At 45.7% G+C, this 12,586-nt stretch overlaps 3 protein-coding genes across 3 annotated transcripts in view; 2 read left to right on the forward strand and 1 right to left on the reverse strand.

The window, feature by feature from the left end:
• Positions 1 to 1,712, forward strand: part of ank1b (ankyrin 1, erythrocytic b) — a gene marked incomplete at both ends in the record, with an annotated part of 111,593 nt that extends 109,881 nt beyond the window's left edge. Inside the window, 4 exons of the mRNA XM_084457715.1 lie at positions 1 to 141; positions 738 to 897; positions 1,325 to 1,405; positions 1,644 to 1,712. The exon at positions 1 to 141 is cut by the window's left edge and continues 502 nt beyond it. Of these exons, the coding sequence (XP_084313841.1) occupies positions 1 to 141; positions 738 to 897; positions 1,325 to 1,405; positions 1,644 to 1,712 (451 nt within the window). The remainder of the gene's footprint in view (positions 142 to 737; positions 898 to 1,324; positions 1,406 to 1,643) is intronic.
• A 5,261-nt stretch (positions 1,713 to 6,973) lies between these two features.
• Positions 6,974 to 9,049, forward strand: LOC311325183 (eukaryotic translation initiation factor 4E-binding protein 1-like). Its single transcript, XM_084457853.1, has 3 exons — positions 6,974 to 7,272; positions 8,234 to 8,422; positions 8,695 to 9,049. Exons 1-3 carry the CDS (start codon positions 7,140 to 7,142, stop codon positions 8,724 to 8,726), a joined length of 354 nt encoding a protein of 117 aa, XP_084313979.1. The 5' UTR covers positions 6,974 to 7,139; the 3' UTR covers positions 8,727 to 9,049.
• A 459-nt stretch (positions 9,050 to 9,508) lies between these two features.
• Positions 9,509 to 11,337, reverse strand: ndr1 (nodal-related 1; the record flags this gene model as incomplete). Its single annotated transcript, XM_084455321.1, has 3 exons — positions 9,509 to 9,661; positions 9,794 to 10,558; positions 11,041 to 11,337. 3 exons carry the CDS (start codon positions 11,335 to 11,337, stop codon positions 9,509 to 9,511), a joined length of 1,215 nt encoding a protein of 404 aa, XP_084311447.1.
• Positions 11,338 to 12,586: the final 1,249 nt, after the last annotated feature.

Raw genomic sequence — 12,586 nt, forward strand, 5'->3', positions numbered from 1 at the left:
AGGAGCGAGAGGAGGAGGAGGAGGAAGAGTAGGGCTGGGTTCAGAGGAAGGGCTTTGTGTTGTTGCAGGACAGCAGGTCTACGCCCAGCTGTGTGAGATGTCTGGACTGAGCAGAGCCATGGAGCACAACGGAGACAACAGGTCAGACCTACAGTAGCCCACGCAAATCAAATCAAATCAAACTTTATTTGTATAGCGCATTTCATACACGGAGGCAACACAATGCGCTTTACAGAGAGCAATGGGAGGGTGTATATATACCTATATATATGACCTGTATATAGGTCATATGTGACCTATGCCCATAGGATATATGTTCACCCTGTCCCTTAATCATCCGGCTGTTCCTTTTTTTTTCTTTCAACGTTTTTCTACAACCCCCATCTCTCTTTCTCTCTCTCTCTCTCTCTCTCTCTCTCTCCCTCCCTCCCTCTCTCTTTCTTTCTATCTCTATCTCACTCCCTCTCTCTCTCTTTCTCTCTCTCTCTCTCTCTCACTTTCTCTCTCTCTCTCTCACTTTCTCTCTCTCTCACTTTCTCTCTCTTTCTCTCTTTCTCTCTCTCTCTCTTTCTCTCTCTCTCTCTCTCTCTCTCTCTCACTTTCTCTCTCTCTCTCTCTCTCACTTTCTCTCTCTCTCACTTTCTCTCTCTCTCACTTTCTCTCTCTTTCTCTCTCTCACTTTCTCTCTCTCTCTCTCTCTCTCTCTCTCTCTCTCTCTCTCTCTCTCTCTCTCCCAGGGTGGTGGGTGGGGGGGCGTTCCAGCCGTACCTACCGGACAAGGACTCCGTGCACGGCTGGGTGGCGTCGCAGTCATTGCCCCGGCAGAGTACGGTGATGTCATCAGAGCGCGACGGCGTGCCAGGATTGCGCGCTGCCCAGGAGGCCCTGCTGACTCCGGTGTGTGACACGGGCACGCAGCCCTTTGACAAGGGGAGGGGCTTTTCCCACCAGGAGGCCTCCTGCGCCGCCTTGAAGAGGGATTTTCCCTCCGTGTCTGTTTCTTATCCTCCATTTTTTTTCCTAGATAAATGTAGACTCACTCAATTTTTTTTGTTTTTAAACCATCCAAATTTGAACCATCAAAACTCTAAATTTTGATGATGTCATGGAACATCACTTTGAAATGTGTTGTGTGGATTGGTGCAACACATGGCGGAATGCTGTGTACTTTTTTTATATTACCTACCTACCTACCTACTGTACCTACCGTATTATGACTTACCTACCTTATATGGCAATGTCGGATGTGCTGTTAATTACGTGATTTAAAAAAAAATTACAGGAAAGATTAATTAAATTGTGACGTTTCCTCATGTTTTGACAGAGGGAAGATAAGGAGGATTTTACTGCTGAGCTTCTAGGAGAGGAACAGTTTGTTGATGAACACGGAAACGTCACTAGGAAGGTTAGTGAGTCAGAACTCGCTCTCTCTCTCTCTTCAGCTGTCTCTCATTCGATCACACCCTCTCTCTCTCTCTCTCACACACACACACGCCCCGTTAGCCACACACACACTGACACGCAGACTTACTGTACGCCGGTCTGCGAGAGGTCAGGTGCTAACTCCCCTGAGTTTTGTCTCCTTTCCTTGCTCCCTCCTTTCCTTGCTCCCTCCCTCCTTGCTCCCTCCCTCCTTGCTCCAGGTGGGGGTGGATGTGAGGAGGGGTGCTCAGTCTGTGAAACGCGCCAGTCTGCGGAGAGTAAAACAATGAAACACACTTACCCAGTCCTTAAGGTACGGGACACACAAGCACTTGTGCACTCCAGTGCTTGGATAGATAGATGCTTCTAGAAGCATCTATCAGAATCTGGTCAGCAGAGCATGTGAAAGCCTCCCCACATTGCTCCCTTGAAAATAATATTATGTGTGTAAAAAAAAAAAATCGTCTTCCTTCTCGTCGTGCTGGTTCTGCTGGTGGAACTGTTCTTATGGAATGCTTCACTGACGATTACTGGAACCAAGAATCGGTTCCCTTCCTCTAGAGCCGGGGCCAGGAACCTTTATGATAGCAAGAGGCATTTTTTCACATGAATGGAAAAAAAAAAAAGTGTAGGCCTCCCTATTGCTCCCAATGAGCAGGTTAGCACCTTGCATGGCGGCTACCGCCATTGGTGTGTGAGTGGGTGAATGAGAGGCCATTGTAAAGCACTTCGGTGGTAAAGGTGGAAAAGCGCTATATAAGTGCAGTCCATTTACCATTTATACCAGTCCAAACCCCATGTCTCTACGACCTTCCCATGTCCAGATTACGGCATTTCAATTCCCCTTATTGACAATGAATGAGGGGATTTTTTTTGTTCCCAAAGTACAAAAAATGAATGTCCGGCCATGTTGGGGCAGCTCGTGGACCCCCCCGCCCCGTGATTCGTGAAATTGGAAGTTTCCTGAAAATCGGTCTGGAAGTTGTTGCGTAGTCCAAGTCCAAAAAATGAACGGAGGTGAAAGGAGAAACCAGCAAACGGGTCACGGACCCGCCCCCTGATTCTGATCAGCTCCAACATGGAACGGGTTCGAAGTGCCCACACCTCTGTACCCAGATAGCAAGCGGATGTGTAATAATTCTGGGCCATATATGGGCCGGAACTAAGCCACAAGGGCCAGATCTGGCCTGTATATGGCCCAGATCCGCTTGCTATCTGGGTATGAGAATACCTGTTATCTCCAGATCTTTTAATGAATCAATTAGAATACAACAATATACTCTTATCATTTTGCTTGATCATATTCATATTCATATTTTGTAAAAATTAAAAAAGGAGGGCTATGGCGTTCCAAAGGCAGGTAAAGCCAAGCAGGCTTTGGTCAACGGGGAAATATACAAATTCATCCAGATTAAAAATCTTTAATAAGCGGCTAGTTCATGTTAGAATTATTAAAAGCAACAATGTTTTGGTCTCTCATGGCCTTCATCGCTGTTTTAGTGGATGCCTTTATCTTGTGTATGGGCCGGATGTACAGTTAAAGGTTAAAGGTTACCGACTATAGCCGGACTCACCGCAGGATGTGTCCCCCTCTCTGTCCTCTAGGACCGGACATCCACTGCCAAAACATCCACACAACCAGGGGACAGGAGGACATGAGGACATGAGGACGAGGCTGGGAAGACCTGGACAAGAAAACAGAAAAAAGACTAAGAAGTGTAAATGACGAACACGAACACAAACACAAAACCATCCTCTGAAAGACCGTTGAGCACCACAAAAGAGGAGAGAAAAGAAGACTTGTAGTTTTGTAACATTTTTAAAGAAAAAATATATACCACTAGAGTTAGGGCATGATTTTTCTATGAAAACGCAAAATCCAACAAGAAAAAAAACAAACAAAAAAGTGCTTCCTGTCAACTGTAATCGCATGATTGACTGCTGATGCATGCCCTTTGACCTTTGAACTGTCATTATCTACAAACTGAAGGGGTACAAGGTACCCAGGACTGTGTCAAGGCAGAGCTGAAGGACCGTTTTCTCCCCCCCCCAAAAAAGAGTGCTTTGTGTCAGAAATTTGAATCTGATAACACTATAGCCAAAAGAGCAACAGTCTTTTTTTCCTCAACAGATTGTTTCTCCTGAGCCTACCAATGCTTCACACACGCTGGGACCCTTTCCCTCTTATTATATGTGATAATATGCACTTCTATGCTACGTGGACGTGTGTCAGTGTGCGTATGTGTGCGTGTGTATGTGCGTGTAACTACCGCATGTGTTCCTCCCTGCTTCTGTTCTGGCTTGGCGCTGAGCCGTCTCCTGGTTGGTTCATGCCCCTGTGATGTCACGGCGTGCTCAGCGCGGGAATGACAAAGCCACTGTGTCCGTCCGCGCGTGCTGTCTATCCTTTGTGAAAACTCTCGCTGCTTGTTTTTCTTTTGAGCTGTCTGCCCCAGACCAGCTTTGATTGGCCTCAATAGGGACTGACTTTCTCTATTTCGGGGGGGCGGTGGGGGGGGGGGGGTTCCAGGGGGGGGGTCCAGACGTTGGGAATGTTTCTTTTTTAGACAGGGTTGGTGGCTTGGTAGCATTCTGTGGCAGCCAGTGGACTCTTAATGCAAAACCCAACTGTTTTCTCATAGGGTGGCAGGGGGGGGGTGGGTCACTTTCCCCTCAGCCCACCTCTGTCATTGGTTCTCCACCTGTCAATCATGTCGACCCACCCCCTCGACAGGATTTTGAATAGTTCCTGCATATGCAGTCACTCTCGGCTCCATCACAAACTGTGGCTTTCAACGTCCGGCTCGCGTGCTCTCTCTCTCTCTCTCTCTCTCTCTCTCTCTCTCTCTCTCTCTCTCTCTCTGTTTTTCTGTGGCTGTAGCACCTCACCACGGCTTCCTCTGAAGGTTTGCATTGTTCATTTGAACTGAAGAGACGGAGAAAGTAGACATTTCACGAGAAGAAGAGTAGCTTTTGTACAGTATGGCGGTATGGCACAATGGCAGCGGGCTACTCCTGGAACTCATGCTTTCCTGCACCACAGGACGGTGTGTACAGTACGGACAGACAGATAGCACTGTGATCATCTAACTTAGTCTGACCCCTGACCTGTGAACTGTGAAGTCACATACAAGAACACACACACACACACACACACACACTTGGACTCTGGTCAGACTTTGTCAGATAATATACATTGGTGTCTGCCACAGCAATAATATCAAATATAGAGAGAAGTGTACAGTTGATGGGTGTTCTGTACAATATGTGTTCATTCTGCACATGTCCAGCATTTAAAGCATTGGTACTGAAATCTAAAGTGTGCATGAATATAAAATATGTAATTCTGTGATTCATGCCAGTATGCAAAAGGAGAAAAAACCCTTAGTCAGGAAAAGATGTCAACGCCCCCCCGCCCCCCCCCCCCCCAGCATTCACAACTGTCATTCAATCACTCCATCTGGGCAGTTGACCTTGATGTAACAGTATTAGTCTGAGGACACTGCCACCTGGTGTCAGGGAGAAGCAACGCAGACAAACGGGCCACATTGTAGCAGCGAGGGGCGGTTTAAGGTTAGAGAGAGGGTTTTTCGAGGTTCAGCACTTACCGTAGCAGATATTATCCAGGATATGCTAATTTCATACGCAGAGACTCATGAATGAAGCTATGAATGAAATTATCATGGTAGCAGACATTTACTGAAAAAATAAAGCAGAATATTAACCATGAGCACTGTATATGTATTGTAGCTTGAATGAATGAGACACTATATGAGTGGATAGATGACTTACACATTACACACACGTATTCCCCAACCAACCCGGTGCATTTGAAAATCTCATCTGTGATGTCGCATTGATCACATATCACTTATTTTTCTGTCTTATTCCACTCAGGTTTCAGTTCTGCCAGGACCCAAATGTTGCCCCGTTTTTGAGTTAAGAACCCACGGCCGCGTTTCCCGAAACCTTCTTAGCGCTAAGAAGCTCTTTGAGTCTTCTTAAGGCTCCCAGAAAACAAGCAAACGAAGAAGGTTTCGGGGAAACCCGACCCAAGTCTTTAGAGAACACGGGACCAGCATGAGGGAATTCCAACATGAATGCTGCAGAAAAAAACAACGGGTTTTAAGGGGCCCCTGGGGTGAAGGGTGGTGTGTGTGTGTAGGGGGCGTGGTGTGTGTGTGTGTGTGTGCGTGCGTGTGGTGGGGAAGTCATGGATAACTAAGGTGTGAATACACAAGGACAGGGGTACCAAGTGCAGTCTGTGGTGGTACAGTATGCCCTGTTTGTGAATGTCAGTGTAGCTGGTGAATTAGTCCCTCCTCTCCAGGTTAGGCCTAATGTCTGTGTACACACTAGCAGAACTGATTGACTTTATTTTCCACTTTAGACTTGAATAGGCTGATGATGAAGAACAGAAACTCAATCAATCAGTCAATCAATCAATCAATCAATCAATCAATTGGTCTATCAATCAGATGTTCCATATCAACACACCAAGATCGCATGATCTGTAGAGGACGGGCTGGAGAAATCACTGATCTGACAGATATGCAAAATGGACGTCACAGCACACCTGATGAGTCTCGGATCAGAGGGGCGTGTGGTCGTTGAGATGGAGTTGCCCTGGGATCGAATGTGAAACTGAGCCGCTACACACCAGCCTTTGCACTGTGACAACTGTAGCGTTGTGCGTGTGCGTGTGTGTGTGTGTGTGTGTGTGTTCAAGAGGTTAGGGGGAGGAGAAGGGGAGATGGGGAGGTTTTGGCGCACACAACATGAGAGGACATTTTAAAGTATTTAAAGTATTTTAAAAGAGTATTGTAAAATTGTAACTGTTGCAAAGAATAGAGATCATCTATACTCCTTCAGAACGGATACATGACGATATAAACGCAATATTATATTACTCTATACTAAGGAATGCAACTGCGCACATGCACAGAAAATGTTTTTATGAAAATACATGTAAAAAATATATGATGAAATATATTTAATTAGAATAATATGCACCCTTATAGAGTTGTTATGGATGTTCTTTACGCATATTAACTAGACTATAGGCAAACTGCCCAAATCGTGGAGAATGTGGAGGCTTTGTAGATATTTCAACTTTTTTTTTTTTCTTTTTTAATTGTCATGGAGGGAGGAAAAACAAAGATGAATATATATACAAGCCTTTCAATTCAGAATCATTCTGATATGAAAATATGTATAGATCATCTACCCTGTACACCAGCTCAAACCATTTACAGAAATTAATAAAGAAAGATGTGACATAATTTGTGTTTTCCTATTGCGAAATAAGATTGTAACACAATAACATGTATTGCTGGTGTCATGCATCTCATTTAAATTTGATCTCAATTCAATGCATGATGTTATTCTCGTGTACTAAGTGTAGTGCCTATAAAACCACAATTCCCAGAGGGCATCAGAACACTTGTGACGCGCTTGGACCAACGCCCCCTGTGTTCAGCCAATCACAGCTGGCGCGAGCCTGCGGGTCCGTGTTGTGACGCCCCTCTCTGGCTCCTCTCCTTGAGGCACGTGGAGATTGTCAACGTGGTGGTGGTCATGAAAGACAGGAGACGAACTGTTCCAATAATTAAATTAGAATCATTTTACGGGGGCAGAACAAGCTATTCATAGCAATAGATCTAGTATTTATTACAAGGGTCCAAATCTTGGAGAAACAGACTTCATTCGAGGGAAACATGTCAACGGGGAATCACACCAGTAGTCGGGCGATCCCGACCACCAGAAGAGTCATCATTAACGATGCGGGTCACATGCCTCAAGATTACTCCACCACGCCTGGAGGGACGGTGTTCAGCACGACGCCAGGAGGTAATCAGAGATAGGCCTATATTCAAAATAACATGCTGCCTGCTCCTGCTGTGTGTATTCTATGCATTCAGGTGCAGAAGCAGCATGCAGTCTAGAGCAGCCTAGTCTACTAATACCACACCCTGCAATATGCGCGTGGTCCTGTCCTATTAATACATTCAGATCTCATCTTGAGAACAGGTTGATTTGAGCGCGATCAATTATCAACTATATAAATAAAGCTTTGATTGATTGATTGAATTTATGAGTGACGCTGCTAGCCTACGGCTCGGCCATTGGAAATCAAATATCCAGACATTTTCACATTCCACCTCATCTGTCTGAAGTATATCTTGCTTTACAAAAAGAGGAATGCCCCAATTGTCCCACAGCCTACTCCAAATAGCCTCAGTCATTTAATATTCCTAGTCTGAGGTATTAATGCCCTTGTTGTGCACCTGGCTTGGTTGGTGCTTGTTGGCGAGTTGTGGGAAGGTTGACCCACAATTCATCTGGTCGCATTATCACATCTAATGATATCGCGTTCCGTTGCAGGCTACTGTTGCTGGCCTAAAATGCAAGTTGATTCTGTGTTAAGCATGTTGTGTCAGTTAAGCTTGACATAAGACATCAGGGACCCTGACCATGATAATGAGACATAAGGGACCATGTTTGGAAACAAGTGTTTACTTTTTGACATGTTATCACTGCAATATCCAATATAAAATAATATAATCATTCAAATAAATAAAATTACGTCAATAATATGCAGATATGGATCTGGATAGATTGGTTCTTGTGCACGTTTGGGCATGCAGACATTCAGCCTGGCACACAAATCATATTCAAGTACGCACAAATCATATTCAAGTACGCACAAATCATATTCAAGTACATTGTAATGACTCATGTCTGTTATCTGGCCTCGCTGTGATTCCCCCCCTCTACCTCATCATTGGTCGCCCCTGCCTCACCAACCCAGGAACCAGAATCATCTATGACAGGAAGTTCCTGCTGCAGTGTCGAACCTCTCCCCTGGCGCGTACACCCCCCGCCAACCTTCCAGACGTCCCAGGGGTCACAAGCCCCCTCTCAACTAAGGCCTCCAAAGCCCACCCAAAACAGACCACCAACGACAGCAACCACAGCCCCCTGGCTGAGGGGAGTGCAGGTGTGTGTGTGTGTGTGTGTGTGTGTGTGTGTGTGTGTGTGTGTTTCTCCTCCTTGATTAATACTGTTGATCTGAAAAAAGGTCAGTAAACTCTTAGCCTCATTTTAAAGAGGTGGGTAAACTGAGTTCACTTGGGTTTAACCTCCTCTACATCCCTGCTGAGTGTTTGTGTATCCTAATTGATGAATATGTATACAACGTCATAATATATAATTTATAATTATAACTGATTATTAAATAATATAACCGATGTCATCTTTTTTTCCTTTAAGGGGAGGATGCCCAATTTGAAATGGACATGTAACCGTTGACGAAGACAAATTGCAACTTTGAAGCTGCAACACATCTTAACACAGAGTGCATTTTCATATCTTTACTCTCAGGGCCAAAAAAACATGTTGGCTTATTAGACATTAATTGCTGCATGGATTGAGGAGAATATTCTCATCTTTTTTTTTTAAAGCTTGATCCTGACTAATGATTTTGTGTAATTGAGGAAGTCTTTTATCAAACTATATGATATATAGTTATAATGTCCCTGTATGTCTGTATGCTGTTTGTGTAAATAACTGCCTAATTACTGTACTGCAGAAAATAAAAAGGACATGAAATGACAAATGTTTTGTAACTGTAGTGGTTTTGCTTCATAATGATACTGTTACATTTCTCAAAGACCAGAACAGATTGAAACAGATTGGAACCAAATAAAATACTTTATTGGATAAAAATGATCGATATACAGTTTTAATTGGGCAAACACATCGGTCCACTTTATTCTTTAAATACATATAAATAAGTCTATCAACTCTATAGTCATACAGAGAAGTAAAAGCGCTTTTAGGGTCAGCAGAAAGCTAACATGAATGTGTCTTTTGCATTGGCTGTAGCCTTATATCTGAGTCATTGTGCACTTTCAGTGTGCAAGCCAGGTGATCACAGTGTAGCGCCCTCTAGTGGGTGCTAGTGCTTGTTTTCGACCGTCTGTTCCGAGGACCCAGTTCTGGTCATAGAGCGGTGCGCTCTGGGAAGTGTAGTTCCTCTGGGAAGTGCCTATGGGGGCGGCGTCCATGTCGGCTCCCGGGGGCCTCAGTGGCAGCCGCACTCCTCCACCACCATGTCCTCGTGGTGGTGCATCACCAGCTCGCCGTTCTCGTAGTAGAGCATGGGGAGGGGCTTCAGGCGCGTCGGCACACAGGACGGACAGGGCACGCGGTCTGGGTGGTGCATCTTCAGCAGGCTCTGGACACGGAGAGAGAGAGAGAGAGAGGGATGTTACCGACACAATAAACACAAACATGGCCGATGCACTTAAATCCAATGGATTTATACTTATATAGAATGATTGGAGCTGGAGTTAGGATGCGGCCTTACCTGCATGTAGGCATGGTTAGTCGGGGTGAAGGTCTCATCCACGGGGGTTGGGCAGCTGCCCTCACAGCGGTAGGCGTTGTAGCGTTTGGGGTAGACGATCCAATCGCTCCAGCCGATCTGGTCAAAATCCACCCACATGTCCACTTTCCTGCACAGGGGGCCCTTACTCTCCTCAGTGGAGACCCCGCTGGGGGCCACCCCGGCCCCCACCCTGTCCTGGTCCTGGTGGTGCCTCTTCCTGCGACGGACGCCCTCTGTCTCGACCCGGGCCCTCTCTCTGTCCAGGGTGACGTACTTGGAGTGCTCGGCCGTGCGGATGAGAGTCGGGGCGCGCTGACCGTCCGGGGTCTGGTCCTGCTTGGAGAAGACCACCATCATGACCCGGTCAGCCGTGGCGTGCTGGACCGTCTCCCGGTCCCCCAGGCTCGTCTCCGTCGGCGCCGGCGCCGGACCCTGCTGCAGCCAGCGGTGGAGCAGGGCTGTGATGTTGAACACCCTCCAGGAGGATGTGGACGCCATGGTGCTGGGCTCGGTGCTGAGGCGGCCCAGGAAGGCGCTCTCCTCTGGGCAGGACTGGCCGTGGCAGCGGCCTCTCTTGGAGTGGTAGATGTCCACGGTGGCTCGCTCTGAGGCTGTGAAGCCAGGCACGCGGATCCTCAGCTCGGCGCCCTGGACGTTGTCGCCTGCGGGGATGGAGGACACGTCGAATGTGACGGACCATCTGCCACCGGCCTGTTGACAACCTGCAGAGATAAGAAATAAAGTCTGTTAGCAAATGCATGAGGCAGACAGCCACGCAGTATTATAGGTAAAGTGTTCAGGCCATGGACATATGTCGGGTTTAACAGTCTCCATAGGCTATTATAAGTTCCATTCATTAGGCTACACTCACAGGTAGTGTCACATGTATTTGTAAACTGCATTCCTCACACGTATTTTGACATGCGATGAGCAGTAAATACAGTATAACGTTGTTATATGATGCCTGCCTCTGCACAATATAGGCCTGGGCCTACTAGTTAAAAGTGAGGCAATGAGCGCATACGAAACTACAAATTTAACCAAATTAATTGTAAAATGTTAGGTATTTTCAATAAGCTGTATGCTATAACGAATAGCCTATTAAAATTATATTTACCATTCATTGAGTCGAAAACTAGGCTACTATTGAATAACAGTTAATGATAAATGACTATAAGATACAGGTTGCATATCTATAGGGAAAATATAGTCTACTTACTTTTAGCCTCAAGGCTGAGGACGGAGTCGGAGTGGAGCATACGCGTGTCCCCCTCGCTCTGGGTCCGGGCGGCGCTGACAGCCGGAGCCGCAGTTCCGTCTCCGGACAGCAGGGTCCGGTAGAGCTGCATCATGTAGAGCGGCAGCCTGTTGGACTGCGGCGCGGCGTGTCTGTGACCTCCACCTCCAGGAGGCCGAGAAAACCCACGCATCCTATGCAGGAAATCCTTATGAGTCCCGGGGACTGCTGGCTCTGCGCCGACCACGCATACCAAGTCCACCAGAAGCACGAAGAAGATACCCATCGTTAGTCCTTCCATTATTCCAATAATAGTCCTGTATTTCCAATAGAGTGATGCGCTAAGCAGAGCTCCTCTCCCTAGCTGGTCAGGTTCAGACTAACTCAGGTGAGGTGCTGAAGCTCAGGTAAGGTCTTTTATAATGACCCCACTGTCTTATGACGAGTTCTGTCAAGACACTGGCTTTTGAAGTGACCGTGTGATCCACGGGAGAACAAAGGCAGCTCAAAGGGTTTAAACCTCGCAAGGTCGTTGTGTATCGAAACCAATCGTTCTTTGTAGTGGCCGAGGTGTGAAAACATGAAGACCTCTGAATTGAGTGTTGCTTGACAACCTGACAAATAATAGCCGATTAGTTAAGCAGATTTCGTGCTGAACATTGAGCTCTGATTAAAGGAGGCAAAGCACATCAAGTCAATCACCATCACAGCGCAGTTAAAGCAGTTAACAGAGGAATATCTCTTTTTCGCCTGATTAAGAAAACAAGACAATCGGTTTCCCCCGGGGATTAGTAAGTAAGTAGGCATAAGTAAGTAAAATTGTATTTATATAGCACCCTTCGTAGCACGAGTGCACAGAGTGCTTTACTGGAAAATTAAAAATAACATTGTCCACTCAGATACATACAAGTGCACTAGGAGGCTACCTACCCACCCAGTAGCCTAATGGACAGAGCCTCTAACTATTGAAAATTTTAATTTGGGTGCTTGATATTATATAAGATATTGCAAATAGGCCTAGGCCTATATGGGCCATGCCACTAGAATCGACAAAGCAATTATAGAACTGTAATCTTAAAATGTAAGCCGATGGTCCTAGACAGACTAAAGTAAATGTTTTTTTATTTTATTTTTTATTTATTTTTGTTATTATCAGTCCAAGGCAAACTAGATCATCCAACACGATCCATAAGCCTATGATAACTAAATTTAATTTGAAGAGACTTTAAAGCGTTCGCGACCTTCTTGATGACGATGAGGTGTGAAAAGAATAAACAGTTGATTTATGTCGTACGAATCGTCCTTTGAGGGCGTTCCCTCAAACATCAGAAGATCTTTTCTTTATTTGATCTCTCCTTGTAGGCCTATAAATAAGTGTTATGGTAACAAAAGGCAAAAAAGGCGTGACAGGTTTATCTATTAATTAGGAAGTATCCTTGAGTGATGTGAATGCATTGTATATATTCATGTAGGCTAATAAAAACTCTCGGCCATGTGACATGTCGTTAAAGTCAGTCAAGTTTATTAGTCATATG

Source organism: Borostomias antarcticus, assembly GCF_949987555.1.
Source record: "Borostomias antarcticus genome assembly, chromosome: 2".
Taxonomy (NCBI): Eukaryota; Metazoa; Chordata; class Actinopteri; order Stomiiformes; family Stomiidae; genus Borostomias; species Borostomias antarcticus.